The 19,467-nt window shown below is 46.9% G+C and overlaps 1 protein-coding gene across 1 annotated transcript in view; it reads left to right on the forward strand.

Annotated features, from left to right (window-relative positions):
- AXL (AXL receptor tyrosine kinase) overlaps positions 1 to 19,467 on the forward strand; it is a 60,102-nt gene that overhangs the window by 24,800 nt on the left and 15,835 nt on the right. Inside the window, 5 exon segments of the mRNA XM_054999499.1 lie at positions 11,011 to 11,091; positions 12,123 to 12,238; positions 13,656 to 13,851; positions 14,884 to 15,023; positions 17,196 to 17,344. Coding sequence (XP_054855474.1) covers positions 11,011 to 11,091; positions 12,123 to 12,238; positions 13,656 to 13,851; positions 14,884 to 15,023; positions 17,196 to 17,344 — 682 coding nt within the window.

Raw genomic sequence — 19,467 nt, forward strand, 5'->3', positions numbered from 1 at the left:
GTAAGGCCCCTTCCAACTCTGTGAGTCGCTCTGCGCAAGACACCTCAGTGCGAGTTCCTCAAGTGTAGGGAGACACAATGTTAGCCAGGAAGCGTAGTTTTAAAAGACAGAGCCACCAGAGATCAGTCCTCAGAGGATTTGTTAATTTCATCTTCGCCTCCCCAAAGGCTCTGTCAATTTCACTTCTCTGTCTCCATCTTTTTAAACTTCCCTTCCCAGCTAACTTTGCCTCTCCCAACACGTGTTCTTCACATGTCAGATGTCTCGTGTAGAGAGACTCTATGATTCTATGAACCTGGTTCTCTCTATTACTCCGGCTTTTGATGTTTACTCAAATCTCTGCTGAAGACTCAGGAATAGGACAGGGCCCGGGCCAGTTTTCCCCCCGCCCTATGTCTGAGCTGCCCCCATCTCAGACGCATAGGAGCAACTGGTTTTATCCGCTTCTCAAAGAAAGACACTGTGTGTGCTTCGAGTTACACCCAGGGTTTCTTTTTTAAACATGGGATTCGGGACGGTGATTTGAAAACCAGGTTCTGAGGCCTAGACCCGGTAGTGTGCTTGGATGCAAAATGAAGCCCTGGATAAATCCACCCCCCCCCCTCCATACCTCCTTGCGGCTCCCGATCACCCTGGCAATGCCCAAGTTCCCTTTTCCGTTCCTTTGAAAGCCATTGACTGCTCAGTCCAGAGCTCTGGATCTCTCCCAAGAGCTTCCAAGCATCCTTACCACAGGCCCCCCCCTTTTTTGCTGGAGGCCAGCGGATGATGCGCCAGGGGGGCACTGCGGGTTGCTGCTTTGGCTGGAGGGGTTTTTTGGTGTGCTGAATTGGCAGCTGTGTCAGGGCTGGTCGAAGAGGAAGTGGCTCCCCAGGGCTTCTGTGGCAGAGCAGAATTCTTCCTGACACACAGAAAATTAACCCAGGCGGCAACGGCCTCTTTGTGCTGCAATTCTGTGTGCAGTTACTAGGGAGTAAGTCTCTGATCTGCAAGTGCCAAGAGAATGAGGCGGTCAGAGGGACTGCACCATGTTGGATTGCAGGTGAAGACTGCATTTAGGTGTAGTTTCCCTTCATAGACAAGCTCCAGCTTTGGGACGAACAGAACGTTGAGGTTCTCGTGCCAGCCTCCAGGAGGGGCTTGGAGTTCTGCTGTTATCACAACTCACCTCCAGACTACAGAGATCTGTTGGAGAAATTGGCAGTTTCCAAGGGCAAACTCTATGGTATAGCGTAGACTCTAGATGAACTCCTATCCCTAATTCCCCCTTTACAGGCACTGCCCCCAAATCTCCAGAAATTTCTCAGCTGGAGTTGGCAACCCCAGCTGATCCTTGGGAGGGACCCAAAGGGTACAGGGGTTCATCTCATAACTCTTGATCCAGTGGCAGACATTTGTTTTTTAAAGACCCGTTGACCATATAATAAACTCACTGTAGCAGATAACAATGCGGGAAGAAGCTAGCACGCCTGGATTCTTTCCTGTGCTGCAGGAGGGGAGGTGGTCTTTTGGGTTCAGAAAGGGGTGAAGATGGACAGCCAGCTACTCCTTGCCTAGCTATCTGACACGGGGAGGCCAGCAAATAAGAGCAGCAAGGAGGGTGGCCAGTTCTGCTTTCCTGGTGGATTAAAGCATAAAAGCGTAGTCGGCTGCACTGTGTGTGGGGGGGGGGATGGGGCCGTGTGCCTCCTGAATTTCTGGCAGGTTCCCTTGACTCGGAGCTGCGTCACCTCCTGCTCTGCGTTCCCCCACCCTGACTCACTGGGAGCTGTGACTCCAGCAAATTAGCCAGAGGAAGAAAAGGAATGGCAGGTATGCGGGCGGGCAGAGGCGAGGCAAAGCAACTCACAGGAGAAGGAGAGAGGGGACGCCTGGGAGCACGGTAGCTTCTCCGCAGCAGCGCTGGATTAGGAAGACCAGCCTCTAGTTTGGAAGCCGTGAAGAGCCTTCTCAGAAGAAGTCTGCTTAATCCAGCATCCCATGTCTCGCTGTGGTCACCCAAATGTTCCTGGAAAACCTAAAAGTGGAGCATGGAGGGCAAAGCCTCCCAAAGCTGTGAGCCCCCCCCCCCCCAACATAGGTATTCAAAGGGCTACTGTCTCTGCACATGGAGGTTCCATTTAGTCATCTTGACTAATAGCCACTGGTGGACTTCTCCTCTGAGAATTTGCCTAGCTCCCTTGGAAATCTGTTCAAAGGAGTGGCTATCATTGCACCCTGTGGCAGTGAGTTCCATAAGATAATATAAGCATGTGAAGACACATTTTCGCAGCACGGTGATGTCACAAGCTCCGGCTGCTGAAAATCCCCTCTTGGGCACATAGCTCAGGAGTTCTGTCTCCTCTGGGCTGCTTGCAAAAGTGAAGGTTTCTTTTTTTAAAAAGATAACCATCTTTTTTTTTTTAACTGACCCGGTTTTTCTGCTTTGGGGAGCTGCCAGACATGCAAAAATCTGTCAGGAGAAATTTTTCATGGTTGTGGAGATGAAACGGTCAGGAAATTGTCTCCTGCTTAATCACTGGGCATCAAGAGGCGAAGGGCCAGTAAAACTGGAAAAGAGCCGGCAGCTTTCCACTCCGTGCCCTGCTCTTCTTCCTGAGCAGAGAGAGGAACCCAGGAGTCCTGCTCACCAAGTGCACATTCAGTGGCTGACCTTTTGCCGTTCCTGGGGCTGGAAGGTGGGGGTGGGCTTGGCACATGGCCACGAAGTGATGCTGCAAGCGCTGACAGGGGGAAGTGGGGGTGTGCCAGAGACGTGATCTGAAGGCGTGCCTCCTGGGCAGGCAAGGGCCGTGTGACCAGAGTTGCTTGCGGGTGGGTCAAGGTTGAGTTGCGCACATGGAAGGCGAATGTCCACAACGTGGAGATGCATCTGCTGAAAACCCGAGAGCAAGGGGCATGGTGTAGCGGTTCGGGTCGCCCACTTCTCCACCGGCCACTGTAGCTGTGCCTTTCACAGCCAGGAGGCTCGTGGAGATATAAAAGGGGTCAGATTTATTGCCGGACAAGATGATTCGGCCTTTGAATCCTGCAAGGCACTTCTTGCGCTGCCTAGCAAGGCCCGTGCTTGGCCTTGGGCGCCTCTTGCGTGGAACGTGTCAAGTGGGTGCAGCAAGACCTGCCTAGCCATTCTCTCTCTGGCAATGCCGCCTGTTTAAGCAAGCAGGCAGGAGACCACAGTTGCTCACTGGCTGACTCACCCTTTTCAGGAATGGAGTGGTCAGAGCTGACATTTGCCATCCCAGCTTCTCCCTAATGTTTGGGGCACCTTGCCATTCCCTTCTCTGCAGAGATGCCAGGTCTACCGGGTTGCCCATCTGCATCTGCTTTGCCATCTGTTTGCCCAGGTGCCAGGCTTCATGTGCCCACCAGCTGACTCATGCTTTGCCGGAATGGTATGGTCGGACAAAGCAGCCATTGTCCCCGAGGGTTGATATTGTTAACACCGTGCCTTTCCCCAATGGGTAGTAATAACAACCTTTTAAAAGTTGAAGTTATACTCAGTCGTGGGGGATCCTACTGCTTTTACTCAGCCAGTGGGGAGTGTGTGGGGGGGTGGCATTTTGCCAACATGAAATCATCTTTTATTTCTGGAACAATCTGAGCCCATCTTACCTAGTGATCGTGACTGTACGTTGCACAAGAGTCATAGAAGCGGGGCTTTTTTTCAGTGGGAACGCGGTGGAACGGAGTTCCGGCACCTCTTGAAAATGGTCACATGGCTGGTGGCCCTGCCCCCTGATCTCCAGACAGAGGGGAGTTTAGGTTGCCCTCTGCACCCTCTGTGGCATGGAGGGTAATCTAAACTCCCCTCTGTCTGGGGATCAGGGGGTGGGGCCACCGACCATGTGACCATTTTCGCCGAGGGCAATTTAAACTTTAAAAAACTCCCCCCTTGTTCCAGCTGACCCAAAGTGACGTCATTGTGCAGTCCTGAGTTCCACCACTGAGTTCCACCGCCTCTTTTCCCAGGAAAAAAGCCCTGCACAGGAGCCTATTGGCTAGTGATGGTACCATCACCCATGACACAGATTTCTCCTTCCCAACTTCAAAGCTGCCCCATTTTGTGCATTTTTTCATGGCCTTTTAATGTTTAAGTCTTTGTGTGCTGAGCATCCTTTTCCACTTCCAGCCCCCTCTCCTGGCTGTACTACATTCTTGGCGGGGGAAAGATACGATACAGATGAACAAGACTGAAAAACGAATGGATAATTAATTCCAAGCTTTTGAACGGAAATACATATATGGCAGAATCCAGCAGGCTCCCTTCCACCACTGCCTTGCACTTCACTGATTTTTTCCAAAACACTGCGTATTCCCACTCTCTAGGGAGGCAGTACGCTAACAGAGAGCATCGCTGGCACGTATTGGCTAGCACTTGGTTCACCATGAGAGAGAGAAGCGACAGACTCTTTTCTTCCCCACCAGGCCTGCACCACCCTGCTGCTTTTTTGAAAAAGCTCTATTTATATTACTAAATCTTGAGAAGTTGAGTGCTTCTCCTCGCCAGGGCTTTTTTCCTGGGAAAAGAGGTGGTGGAACTCAGTGGGTTGCCCTCGGAGAAAATGGCCACATGGCTGGTGGCCCCGCCCCCTGATCTCCAGACAGAGGGGAGCTGAGATTGCCCTCCGCGCCGCTGGGCGGCGCGGAGGGCAATCTAACCTCCCCTCTGTCTGGAGATCAGGGGGCGGGGCCACCAGCCATGTGACCATTTTGAAGAGGTTCCGGAACTCCGTTCCCCCGTGCTCCTGCTGAAAAAAAGCCCTGCTCCTCGCAAATGAAAGAAGGAAGATAACTGCAGCGTGAATGAATCAATGTCGCCCTTTCAGCGAAATCAGTGGCGGTGGCATTACATGTACTTCCGTGGTGTGTGTGTGTGCTTTGTCTATCTCTGGACGGGTCATGTGAAATCCTGTTTGCTTGTTTATAAAGAAGGGTAGCATTTGATAACAGGGAGTGACAGCCTAGGCTCCATCTGGTCCCATACGCTTTTCGGTATCTACATGAAACTGCTGGGTGAGGTCGCCCGGAGATTTGGACTGGGCTGTCACCAAGATGTGGAGGAAACTCAGCTCTAGTTTACGCTTCCCATGGATCCTTGAGATGCTGGAGAAACCCTGAACTGGTGCCTGGTGGGAATTTTGGCACGGATGCAGGCTAATAAAGCTTAATTCCAACAAAATGGAAGTGGTGGGTGGAAAGTGGATGTGGTGGGTGGAAAGCGTTACCCAGCTTTCCACCCATGACTTTAGCTATTGTGGAGGGGGTTGCACTCCCCTTGAAGTAACAGATTCATAGCTTGGGGGTACTCGGGGATGCTGGTTTGCCTGTTTGTAGTGGGAGGCCTCCCATCAGTTGCCCCCCCCCTTTGCCCTTGCTCCTCAGAGTTGTGGGAGAAAGCTTGGGGCAGGAAATGACATCCGGCAATGCGTGATGTCACATCCACCCAAAACCCCGGATGTGACATCAATGCACCAGGTAATGTTCTAGCCATCCCTGAAAACTAGCTTTTGGGGATGGCTAGAGCATTACCTGCCCTGCCCTGGATAGCCCAGGTGAGCCTGATCTTGTCCTATCTCAGAAGCTAAGCAGGGCCGGCCTTGGTTAGGAATTGGATGGGAGACCGCCAACAAAAACTAAGATTGCAGAGGGATGCAATGGCAAATGACCTCTGTTAGTTTCTTGTCTTAAAAACCCCACCAGGGGTCTCCATAAGTCAGCTATGACTTGAGGGCATGCTCCACCACCACCAGAGCATTACCCAATGTGCTGATGTTACATCCTGGTTTTTTGGGGGGCGGTGGGGGGTGCAGGATGCAGTATCAAACATCACTGGACATTCTTTCCGCCCATCACCCTGTCTCAACAGCTCTGGCATCCCAGCGGCTCGAGGGGTACTCCTGGATCCGAGTTTCCTCCCGGATAAGCAGGTGGCAGCTGTGCTCAAGAATGCCCTTTTACCAACTTTGACTAGTTAGCCAGCTGCAACTTTTCCTGAGCAAGAAAGATCTGGCCTCTGTGGTGCCTCTCTTCCCCAATCTCTCTTTTCCTGAGCAGGATAAATGAACCCAAGAGTCCTCTTGGCTCAAAGGACTGTTTGAACATGGAAAAAAAGTGCTGGGGCCAGACATGAAGAAACCCAAACCACAGACGGGTGGGCGGAAGGAACAGGACATACCAGCTGGGACACACGACTGGGCCCCAGATGTTCTCCTCTGGCCGAGGGGGGAGAAACTGAATTGCCCATATAATGGGAAACTGGGCTTTTTCCACTCAAGGATGGTGGGGGCTTTTTGCTGATGACCTATTGCTCTATTTGGTAAATCCAATTAAATCAATTATTCCCCTACAGGAGACACTAACAAAATTCAGTAATATTTCAGGGTTAACAATTAACCAAATGAAATCTCAATTGCTCCCAGTCTATATTCAAAAAGATTCAATTACCCATCTAAAAAAAATCTGTAATTATCGTTGGGTCTCTAAATACATAAAATATTTGGGCATTAATATCTCTACAGATTTGAAGCAACTGTTTAAACTAAATCATAATGCAGTTATAGAACAAATAAAATTGAACTTAGGCAAATGGAACAAATTAAATCTCTCTTGGTTTGAAAGGTATCATATAATTAAAACATTTATTCTGCCAAAACTTTTATTTCTTATGAGAGCAATTCCACTCAAGATCCCGCAGAAAACGATGAAAAATTGGCAAAGTTTGTTAAATAAATTTTTATGGAACTATAAAAAACAGAGAATTGCTTTTACCACACTCCGACTGAAATATGGGAAAGGGGGTTTTAATTACCCAGACCTTAACACATACCAAGTAGCTACCAGGTTATTGAATGTAGTCCAGATTTTACGAACCCCAACTTCTTTGAATTGGGTTACAACGATACATCCTAATTATGCACCTCTTGTAATACAGAATTTAATATGGAATGTTAAAAATGATCATTTATGCAAATTGATAAATAATCCTTTTTTAGTGGATATACTGAGCATATGGTCTCAATACAAAAAAAAGATTTTGCCAAAATTATCCCGGTTTTCATCCTTTTTAGGACTAACATGGTTTCCCCCAGGCCAATCTAATTCTTTTATGTCTTTCTGGCAACAACAGAATTTAACTCGTTTAATTGATATATCCACAAGTACAGGTTTTTTAGGTAAACAAGACTTAGAACATAAATTACAACAAAAAATGCAATGGTTTACTTATCTTCAACTTTCTCACATGATGTATCAAATTGGAATTAAACAAATCCTTAGTAACCCTATGACAGAATTTGAACAGCTCTTAAATCAAACAGATTGGACGCAAAAAGGTTTGATATCCAAACTTTATAATTTGCTTCTTAATACCTTTGAATTAAAACCTCAGAAATATCAGCTAGACTGGCAAACCGATTGTGGATCTGTAATTCCCCCAGACCAATGGGAAAAAATTTGGTCTTCTAATATAAGAGATTCTCGCATAATAAACAACAGAATTCAAGCTTATAAAATTATCCACAGATGTTATTTAACACCAAAGAGACTCTCATTATTTTCACAAACTCAGTCACCTTATTGTTGGAAAAGATGTAATTTGATAGGTTCTTTCGATCATTGCTGGTGGAATTGTCCCCTTGTTAAAAACTATTGGATAGAGATTTTAAAGAATATAAAAGAAATAACAGGTTATGAAATACCCTTTGATATTAAGCTAATTTTTCTAAATCAATGGGACAACATGGATATCCCAAGCATTAGGAAAGAATTAATTAATGACCTCCTAATGGTCGGAAAATCCCTTTTGGCAGCTAACTGGAAGTCCCCCAAGATCCCATCTATCGACAGTTGGTTTTCCAGAGTCTGGGATTATTATATCCAGGAGAAAGTTTATGATTCTATTTATATATCTCAGCATTTTCCAAAAGAAACTGATTTTATGACAAAATGGCTCCCTTTCTTTGACTACTTATTAACCAATGATATACACCCTCCAAAGCACTTATTGTTTGTCTCATGGTGTTTCTGAGCAATATGTTGGGTTTCATACAAACTGTAAAGAACCTCCCTCTCTGCTTAGGTATATTGCAATTCTCTAAGCAAATTTTCTTTTTCCTTTGTTAATATTATATTTGAAAACTGGTAGTATATTATAAGCTATCTGTTTTTTCTTGTATTATAGTTGACTTTAATATTGTGTAATTTGTTTTCCTGTTTATGCATTGTATGTTGTTTTTTTAAAGTTAATAAAAAGTTTATTTAAAAAAAAATAAAGTGGAATTAAGAATGCGGATCACAAAAAAAAAAAAAAGGATGGTGGGGGACCCCTTGCCCTGTCCTTCCCCCAGACGATTTGGTTGGGGGTGGGGAGTTAGCTGTGTCAGTCTGTAGTTGCAAAATAGTTAAGAGTCCAGTAGCACTTTTAAGATGAACCCACTTTATTGTAGCATAAGCTTCCAAGAACCACAGTTCTCTTCGTCCGATGCCATCTAACAATGGCATCTAACAATGGCATCTGCCGAAGAGAGCTGTGGTTCTCGGAAGCTTATGCCACGATAAAGTTGGTTAGTAGCACCTTTTGTTAGTAGCTCCTTTAAGACCTTTAAGTTGGTTAGTAGCACCTTTAAGACTAACCCACTTTATTGCAGCATAAGCTTTCGAGAACCACAGCTATCTTTGTCTGATGAAGATAGCTGTGGATTTCGAGAGCTTATGCTACAATAAAGTTGCATCTGATGAAGAGAGCTGTGGTTCTCGAAAGCTTATGCTACAATAAAGTGGGTTAGTCTTAAAGGTGCTAGTGGACTCTTTACTATTGTCAGATATGATTTCGAAAAAGTTTATGAACTGGGCCCAAGCTTTTAGGGTATGGACTGCTTAGAAAGAGGGGGGTGTGTGGCCTTGATTATATGTTTTGTTCTCAGCTCTAGAGGCTAAGGTTGCCAACACTGGGTGAGAAAATTCCCAGAGATTTGGGGTTGGAGCTTGGAGAGGTTTATAATGTCATAGAAACAGCAGGATTTGATTCCAGTGGCACTTTAGGAACCAACAAGATTTTCAGAGCGTGTAAGTTGTTGAGAGTCAGAGCTCCCTTCTTCAGAGAATGCCATAGAGTCCTCCCTTCAAAGCAATCCGTTTTTCCAGGGGAACCGATCTCTTAGTTCGGAGATTGTTTGTAATTGCAGGAGACCTCTAGGCCCCACCTGGAGGTTGGCAACCCGGACGGATGCTCTTTTCCTAAAGGAGATTCAGTATGAAATCTCTCTGGTGGTGGAGTCTTCAATGTCATTGTAAGGGCAGGAATCTATTGTATTTGGAGAGCTGGGATATGGATAGAGGCTTGGTTTTTGTTGCACGTTTATGAAGCTTTTAAAAAATATTTGGAGCAAGTGTTTTGCAAACTTTGCAGTGGTTTGAGGGTCCAAGGCAGTGAAATGGATAGCAGCTGGATGCAAGAACCGAGGCTGTCCTAAGTTCAAGTCTGGGTTGATCCTTAAACTAGCCCCTCTCTCTCGGACTCCGCTTGCAATCTCAAGATGATAAAACTGGCCCTCCATGCAGGGTTGTTGTTAACGTTATTGAAAGAATGTGTGTGCAGTGCTTTGAGTAGCTGAAAGAGTTGGATGAATAGCAGGATGATAATAGAGCTGGGTGGGAAAAGTACGTAGCTTGAATGCAATTAAGAATATCTTCTGTACAAACTTAAACTGGTCTTTTGCCATCTTTTCACTGTCAGGGCTGCCCTTAAAGGATTCTGGAGATTAACAGCTGCTAGAGATCTCTGCTTCCTCTCACAGTACGAGAGATCCCAGGGTCCCCTGGGGAGAGTGAACAGCTGTTAATTTTAGCCCTGTAGTTTAGAGATGCTCTTTTACTGTAACAAAGTTTTCGTTAACAGTCGTCGGGACAGAATAGGATTACTAAACGGCTGCTTGCCTTGTGTGGGGAACTTTTGGACCAGGTTCAGAGAACTTGGCCTGAGGCATGCTGGCAACACGTAAAACATCGTAGCTGTGTCATTCCAATTGGCACTGTGCCTTTTGTTTGAAACCAGTGGGGGAGCAGGGTGCTGCCGGTTATGTGTAAGAGGAAGGGGCAGTGTGGAAACTGAACATCTAGGTTCGTACCTCCTGCCCTGGGATGAATTCTCTGGATGTCCATTGGTACGTGAGAAGCCTCAGTCTTTGCCCCTGATCTTTGAAATGGGAAGATAAACAGCTTTGACCAATGATGTTGGCAGGGTTCTGGAGGAACAGGCTGAGAGGTTGCCAGTAGAGATGGGCACGAACGGAAATACGAACCAAAGTTTGTGACGAACCGGGCCGGTTCGTGGTTTGTGAACTGGTGATTCATCAGAGCCCATTTCTGACGAACCGCCACAAACTTCAGGCTGGTTCGTTTGGTTCGGGTTTTTTTGGTTCGTCACTGCAGATTGCCTGGCACTGATCAATCAGTTTCCTAGGCAACAGGGGATGGACTTCCTGCAGACCTTCTGCTGACTCGGAAGTGGCCTTCTGCTGGCCTGGAAGTGACCTTCTGCTGACCCAGAAGTGATGATTTGCTGACTAAACGAACCAGTTTGCAAACCGGGGCAGGTTCGTGAAAGTTCGTGATTCATGAACTGTGACGAACCACAAACCGCAGTTTGTTTTTTTTCCGGTTCATGCCCATCTCTAGTTGCCAGTATAGCCTAGGAGCAAATAGGGATAGACTTGAATCCAGGATATAAACTCCAGTCTCCACTCGACCTGAATGCACTTGTGGCCTTGCATGTCAAAACTCTTCCATCCTCAGTTGTGGCCTTGGATATAAAAAAAAACCCTTTCCCATCCTCAATCCCCCCATATCTGAACCAGGACTCTTAACTATCTACTGTGTTTTTGTGTGCCGCTTCATGCACTAAATAGTGTGAAATCCCTCTGAACTGTCAGTTGCTATAGAAATGCTAACAATATTATTATTGGTATGGATTAATTAATAATGCCCACTTGCATTTGTTCTTCCTCTCAGGCCTGAATCGCAGCACATCCTTTTCGTGTGAGGCTTACAATGCAAAGGGAATGAGCACCTCTCGAACAGCCGCAGTGACAGGTGAGGGGTGGTGGAGGTGTTTAGGAATGTTCCAGGGGGGGGAGTGTTGGGATCTGGTGGGAGCCCCTGCATGGCGGCTTCGCACATGCCAAGGATGGCCGTAAAAGTCAAAGCTGATGTATTAGAGTTCAACACGTTTCAGAGTTAGAAGACCTCACTTCTGAGGGACAACAGAACCAGTTTCTGCAGAGGAGCTGCTTAAACACTCTTGCAATTGTTCTGAAAGCAAGCTGCTACTTGGGCTCAGAAAAATGCACGTGGCACTTCAGGGCTGCATGTTTTAGATGCTCTTCCAGTTCAAAGATCTCCCTGAAAGTTAAAAAGCTAGCAGATTAGGAAAAAGGGCTTCTCCCTGACAATGCTAGCTTTCTACAGGCAAAGGGAAAAGGCCCCTTTCCTTATGTATTCAACTTGCATCAACAATGTGCTTAATGTTCAACTCTCCCTGACACGCTAGCTTTCTAAAGGCAGGGATGTCTTGACACACATTTAGGAAGACAATTCAAATAAGCGCCTGTAGCTAAATAACTTTATGGTTATTCTTGACTCCTTCTGGCACAAAGTAGTAACGAGGAAGACCATGGAGCAGGCACCCAAACTTGTTTTTTTCATGGGTAGAGCTAAACTGGAAGATATGCTGGGAGGTCCACAACTGCATTGCAAGCACATATCCCCCCCCTCTGTAAATAGCATCTGTGGGGGGTCTCTGATTTAGCTGCTGCTTCCCCATTGGAGAAATATATGGACTCTTTACTGGCAACCTGTTTGTTTTCCCCAAAGGGGGTAAATGGCAACTTTGGGGGAAGCAGGCATTTGTAGTTGGGAAAATGGCTTATAGGAGGAAAGAGTTGACATCTCACACACACGCACCGTGTATCACAGCCCTCAGCCGAAGGAGGTCTCCCACAGCTGCTGTTTCAGACCGGAAAGGGCTGAAGGTGAAATACGGTCACATATCTCCTCTAGCTAGATCCTATAAGGTATGTGTGGCTGGGATATACCTCATGTCTACTCTCTCCATTTCCCTTTAGTGGTCCCCGGACGGCCGCGCACCTTGTCCCTTGTGCACTCCACTGACCGCAGCCTGGAAGTCGTGTGGGAGCCCGGTCCTAGCGGGGCCTACGTGCTGGAGGTCTGCACCATCCAGGTAAGAAGAACGACGGTGTGTCCAGGAGAATTTTGGAAGGAAACCAGCCCAGGATCCGTGCCCGGCTGCTTTGGAAAGGATCGGTCACTTCCCCTCAGTCTTGCCCAACTAGTGCAAAGAGTTGTTTTATTTTTAGGAACTGTTTCCTGTCCAACTTCTGCTTCCGTCGGACATCCGCTCCCCACCACTGAGAATGTGACATTCCCCCTGCCCTAGGATAGGGAACTAAAAAAGCCTGAACAGTGAATCTGGAGGGCTAAGAAACAAAACTGAGAGCAGGTGGGGAATTTCCAACAAGATCTTGCTGCCACTCTCGATGATGCCAGGAGATCTATGATTAGGATCCGCCCCCTTTTATAATACTGGGAGAGGGGTTTCCAATCCTTTGCCCTGTACAGATGTCTGTAGTGGTACCTATATCCCCCCTTCCCCATGGAGCATTTTTTAAAAAAGGGAATCCTAATCAGAAATTGCGCATAGCCACTCTTCTGGTTGGTCCTCTGATCTAGTCTATTCTAGCAGCAGAATGAGTTGGTAGAGTCCTGAAGTGGTAGGTAGAACATACCATTTTCAGACAGCGGGTGAAAACATGCCAGGTTTGCTTGTTTACCACACACACACACACACACACACACACACACACACAACCCTCTGTGCAAGCAGAAAGCTAGCCTATCAGGGAGGGACATTCTCACCCAGCTCTTTTCCTTCTGTGCTATATTTCTAATCACGGATTGGGTGGTGGTTTTTGTTTTGACATAGGAGAGCATTAAAGTGAAGTGGTCTAGATCAGAATTCCACTGTATTAGTCCCACTTTACCCAAGGGCCAATCTTCACTTTTAGCAAAAGGAGGCCTTAGGATTTGGGATGGCACTGCTGCAGAGAGAGAGGGCTGGATTCAGTGAAGAATTTCCACTGATGGAAGGGGGGGGATGAGAATTTACCCCTCTTGCTGCAAACCCAACAACTGCCCCTTCAAACTGTTCCTGGAGTGGTTCCCCTGTCACTCAGGAGCAGAATGGGGGGGTCGAGGCTGCAGTGGGGGGCCATGGTAACAAAGTCCCACTCCTGCAATGGAAATCCTTCCCATCAGTGGAGATTTCCAATTGGATCCAAGCCACAAGGTAGTCACTGTTTTCTCTTAGAACGTTCTGCGGGGAGAATCTCCTTGCAAGGAGTAAGGTAACACCTCAGGGAGACATTTTTTTTAGCCATTTAGTTCACAAAAATGTTCACAAAACATGGCAAGCTTTTCACATGAGAGTGTATTGGGAAAACGCAAGAGGCTCTGCTCCTTCCCGTTTAGCCTGAAATGTTCTAGCCTACAACTCCATCAAGTATTTCGTCTGAAGATGCAAAGCCTCTTCCTAACCTTGTCATCCACTGTCCATTTCTTACCGTTGATCCTTTCCCCAGGCTGTGCGCTCGGATGAGGATCTCAGCACCGTCTCTGAGCGGGCACTCTATAACCAGAACCTCAATGTGCCCCCCTTCAGCCACACCCTGTTCGGCCTGACCCCCTTCACCCAGTACCACGTCCGCGTGTCCTGTCGATCCAGAGAGGGTAACTCCCCGTGGACCCACTGGGTGGCTATGGAAACCCTGGAAGGAGGTGTGGATCTCTCTCTCCAACTGTTTGCATTTTTTAAGGAGTTCAAGGCAACGTATATGATTCTTCCCCTTTCTCTATTTTGTCCTCACAACAACAACCCTGTGAGGTAGGGTAGGTGAAAGGCGTGTGGCTGGCCCAAGGTCACCCAGGAAGCTTAATGGCAGAATGGAGATTGGACCCCTGTCTTCTCACTTGACTCTCTAACTACAGCACCACAATTTTGTGACCTTCTAGTTCTCTGGAAAGAAACAGATTCAAAGTTTCACCTAATGGTCAGACTAGACAAGGTGCCTGGGAGGTCTATGACTGGTTCAGCATTTTGAAAAGGGAAATTGCAGCTGCCTGGGGACCCTGATTCTAGCTGGGGGTCATGGCACAAGAGGAGCAAGAGATAACTCTTCCTCCATGCCCTGTTCCCCTGCTGCTGTTAAAAATGGAAGGGGGGAAAAAGACAGGCCCTCTTTCTCTGCCTGTCTTTTTTCTTTGTGCCAGTGCTGACGAAAAGGCTCTTGGGTGACTTTGCTGGCAAAACCCTGCAGAGAAGTGCTAGAACTGTAGCCCCAGCCCTCATCAGGGACCTGCACAGCTGCTGTTACCTTTTCTAAGATGCTGGAAAATTCTTATTGTGGATCTCCCATGTTTTGTCTTGTTTGGCCTTTAGAGGGCAGGGAGTTGGGAAGGAAGGGAGACGGAGCGTGGGCCAACATTTCAGCACAGGTCTAAACTACGCGTTACGTTAGGGATCTGGGGTCTGAGATGCAGCAGCTTGCCCAAGGCCATTCAGTGACCCTTTGGGCTGAGCAGAGGTTTAAATCCTGCTGTTTGGATCATAGTTCCTGCTCTTAACCACTCAGCCAGCTCCAATGCATAAACATGAGGTTAAGAAGTTTGGCGGCATGCGCTCCTTTATCGAATGCATTATGTTAACTTGGGAGTAAAGAGTTGCTGCCCAGGTGTATCCTGGGAAATGGTCCCATCTCTCATGCACCTGTGGGTAGAGGTGCCCATGGTAACATATCCTCTCCTGGACAGTGCCAACAGCTGCCCCAGAGAACATCACGGCCTTTCAAAATGGCACCTGCACCATCGTACAGTGGGGGGAGCCGCGAGGCCATGTCAACGGGGTCCTGCGTGGATACAAACTCATCTGCCAAAGAGGTGACTCGCCTGAGGTGAGCGTTCCTCAATGAGGAAAGGAGGCTTGTACCCTTTCCTACCGCTTCTGGCCTCCATCGTTGGCGGTCCATCTCCGTGTGCCCCTGCTGTTTGAAGTACGGTGGGGGGCCTGCAAGAGGAAATATCCTCGGTAAAACCCTGGCTTTGAAATTCCCTCCTGGTTGGGGGTCCATCTCACAACATCTTTTCTGGCATTTTGCCCTGTGTTAAGGCTCTGATATATGTCTGAAAACAGCCTTTTTGACAAGCTTGTGGCTGGTTATGTCGTTAACTATGGGTTAAGGGTTGGCCTTGTGGTTATTAACAATGCTAAGTCTTAGATGCAGAGGAGTTAGCCGTGTTAGTCTGTGGTAGCAAAATCAAAAAGAGTCCAGTAGCACCTTTAAGACTAACCAATTTTATTGTAGCATAAGTTCTCTTCGTCAGATGCATGGTACATTTTGATCAGTTTCTGTACCATGCATCTGACGAAGAGAACTTGATTCTCGAAAGCTTATGCTACAATAAAATTGGTTAGTCTTAAAGGTGCTACTGAACTCTTTTTGAGAATGCTAAGTCTTAAAAATGATGGAGTTTGAGTTACACGGATAAGAGGAAAATCAGGGGCTACTTTATTGGCTGCCCTCTGGCTGTTTCCTTGGTTGTAATCAGGGCTTTTTTTCAGCTGGAACGCGGTGGAATGGACTTCCGGAACCTCTTGAAAATGGTCACATGGCTGGTGGCCCCGCCCCCTGATCTCCAGACAGAGGGGAGTTGAGATTGCCCTCCATGCCGCCGAGCAGCACGGAGGGCAATCTAAACTCCCCTCTGTCTGGAGATCAGGGGGCGGGGACACCAGCCATATGACCATTTTCTCCGAGGGCAACCCACTGAGTTCCACCACCTCTTTTCCCAGAAAAAAAAGCCCTGGACCCTTTTCACACTACTTACCTGCTCCCGGAATGTTGCAAAACATCGTGCAAAAAACGCGGAAGATAGCATCTTCTTGCAAGAGTTTTGCACAACATCGTGCAAAACTCTCTCGAGAAGACACTATCTTCCGTGTTTTTTGCGCGATGTTTCGCAACATTCCGGGAGCAGTTAAGTAGTGTGAAAAGGGCCTAGGCTGTAATCTGCCCTGGGGGGATCTGCTAATTTGGAGGAAAGGATGGGATATGAATGGTTTAAATAAATCATAATAATTTTATTTATTTATGTCATGTATTTTAAATATGTGCCCCTATGTGCTACCGTGCATCATGTCGTCTAATGTCAGTCCCAGAATTGCTTATGCTCCGTTTCAGCATTTCTTCAACTCTGTATTGGATTCGTGCTAATGCTATGCCTCTGAAAACTTGTATTTATTTACCCCATGGCATCTTTTATGGAAATGTCCTTGATATTGACTTTACTAATCTCAGACTGTGTAATCCACCTAGAGTCTCAGTGAGAAAGGCGGATAATAAATAAATAATGTATAGTCTGCTTTTCTCACTGAGACTCAAGGCGGATTGGATAGTGTGAGATTAGCACAATCAATATCAAGGACATTTCAATAAACAATGCCACAGAATATATAAAATGCAAGTTTGCAAAGACATAACATTGGCAAAAATCCAATACAAAGTGGAAGCGATGCTGAAACGGAGCATAAGCAATGCTAGGACTGACATCCGACGACATAGAACTACCCAGTGGGGTCATACTTAAAGGAATAAAATAGGAAGAGAGACAAAGAGAGCTGTGGCTCTCGAAAGCTTATGCTACAATAAAGTTGTTTAGTTTTAAAGGTGTTACTGGACTCTTTGCTATTTTGCTACTACAGACTAACACAGCTAACTCCTCTGGACTTAAAGGGATAGCCCATAGGAGCACATACTTAAAGCAATAGATAGTACGTACAGCTACATAATGGTGAAGTCTATGGTCCCGAACTTGTTAGCGAAACATCTCTTTGAGACCACCTCCCTGCAATACAGCCCTCCTATCTGTGTAAAAAGCCCTTTTGAATAATATCCTGCTTGTCCTCTGCATTAGAAGTGGATGGGGAAGTGAAAACCAGCCCCAGAACCAGCTAAGCTCGATAGCCTTTGAGTCATTAGTTAGGGCAGTGGCCCACCTGGAAATTTCCAAGGAAGTTAGATAGCCAGTCTGCCTTTGCCCGACATCACACTACTCTTTCCCACCAGGTGGTTGTGGACGTGGGATTGACCCATGAGAGAGTCTTGGAGTGGAATCCACCCGTGAAGAATCTGAGTGTCCGAGTTGCAGCCTACACAGGGGCAGGCGATGGGCCCTGGAGTAACGCTGTCATGATTTCCCCCTTGGGTTACGGTAAGTGAAGCCCCAAGCTTTTCGGCTAGCTTCTCTAGAGTGTGACTCAGTGGTCTGGCAAAGGGGCTATCTGGAAGAAATGTTTGGGAAGCACCAACGGGTCCGGAAGGCAGTCATTCGAGAGAATAATAATAATAATAACATTCGATTTATATACCGCCCTTCAGGACAACTTAATGCCCACTCAGAGCGGTTTACTAAGTATGCTACTATTGTATTGTCGAAGGCTTTCACGGCCGAAGAACGATGGTTGTTGTGGGTTTTCTGGGCTGTATTGCCGTGGTCTTGGCATTGTAGTTCCTGATGTTTCGCCAGCAGCTGTGGCTGGCATCTTCAGAGGTGTAGCACCAAAAGACTGAGAGAGCTCTGTCTTTTGGTGCTACACCTCTGAAGATGCCAGCCACAGCTGCTGGCGAAACGTCAGGAACTACAATGCCAAGACCACGGCAATACAGCCTGGAAAACCCACAACAACCATTATGCTACTATTATCCCCACAACAATCCCCCTGTGAGGTGGGTGGGGCTGAGAGAGCTCCAGAGAGCTGTGACTAGCCCAAGGTCACCCAGCTGGCTTCAAGCGGAGGAGTGGGGAATCAAACCCTGCTCTCCAGATTAGAGTCCTGCTGCTCTTAACCACTACACCAAACTGGCTCTTGGGAAAGAAAATTAAGGGGCATTTATATTAGGTAGTTCTCAGACATTTCAAAGGCTTGCAATAGCCTCTGGGACAGAACCCAATAACAAAGCTCAAGAGCTGCTTTTAGAAAGAAAATCAAAGTTTTGACTCAGGACTCTTGGAAGCTGTTAACTGAGTGTTGATAACCAATTATTCCATCGCATATTTTTAAGGCTATCAGACAGATGTGAGAGGATGTGGTGACTGAAAGTCAGCTGTATATTAAAAAGAATTCTTTACAGGTGTCATCAATCTTGGTCGAAATTCTTTTCCCACTTATTCTAAAAGTGGCTCTCTTGATCTCTGGTTGGGGCCCACCTCCCCCCGGTACTGAATTTGGCAATTCCTGAAATTGGATCAGACTCAAAGTGTAGAATACCAATTTTAAATTCTGGCCCATTTTTTGAAGCCTTGCTGGGTCACAGAACTGGAGCCAGTTTGAAAACTGGACCTGTTGTTTCTGATTATAGACAGCTTTGGAGTTTTAATTCATTTCCTTGTGTCTGGAAACGGGCCTGTTTTTAAATGAGGACCGGTTTGTTAGAAGCCTGGTCTTTTGTGATTGCCTGCAGTGGAATCTTTATTGAAATAACCTATTTATTGTTTTTTCTTTTGCAGATGAATTTTCTCTGCGAGCACAGCCAGGTGAGCAGCAACATGCTGGTTCTCTATCCAGCGCCCATCAGAAATTGAGAGGGAGTTTGGGATGGGCAGGGTTAAGGAGTGAAAGCTAGTGCCTTCCATTTTCTTGAAGGCTAGTGCACCCAACTTTGATATGCGCCCAACTTTGATATGGACATATCCCTACCTTTTAACAACGGCTGCCTCAGGAAGGAGAGGAAGAGCAGGCCTTTTTTCTGCCAGAAGGAACCCTCGCTCTTCAGCTGGTTAGGGGAAGCCCCAAACAGGCTTTAAACTTCAGCTGAGAGGAAAGGGATTCCCTCCCTCCCTCCCAGCTGAAGCCTTCCTTCCTCCCTCCCTTCTTTCCTTTCTCTTTCCTTCTTTCCATGTCTTTCTTTTTCTCTCTTTCCTTCTTTCCCTCCCTCCCTTTCTCTTTCCTTCCTTCCCTGTCTTTCCTTCTTTCCTTCCTTTCTCTTTCTCTCTTTCCTTTTCTTTCTCTCTTTTCCCTTCTTTCTATTTCTTTCCTTCTTTCTCTCCTCCCTTCCTTCCTTTCTCTTTCCTTCCTTCCATGTCTTTCCTCCCTCCCTCATTTTCTTTCTTTCTTTCTCCCGGGGGCAGGGGCAGCCACGCCGTGTGCAATGACATCACTTCCCAGAAGTGACATCATCTCACGGTCCCAGGAGTGTGCGCATGCAAAGCAGTGATAGGGGCACTACCTCCTGCTGGGAGTTGCCCTGGGTGAGAGATCTCCTTTCCCCAGAAATAAAGCCCAGAGGAAGAGAGAGTCACAAAAAAATCAGAGAATCTTAACATTCTGCAAGAAGAGAC

Source organism: Eublepharis macularius, chromosome 15, assembly GCF_028583425.1.
Source record: "Eublepharis macularius isolate TG4126 chromosome 15, MPM_Emac_v1.0, whole genome shotgun sequence".
Lineage (NCBI taxonomy): Eukaryota > Metazoa > Chordata > Lepidosauria > Squamata > Eublepharidae > Eublepharis > Eublepharis macularius.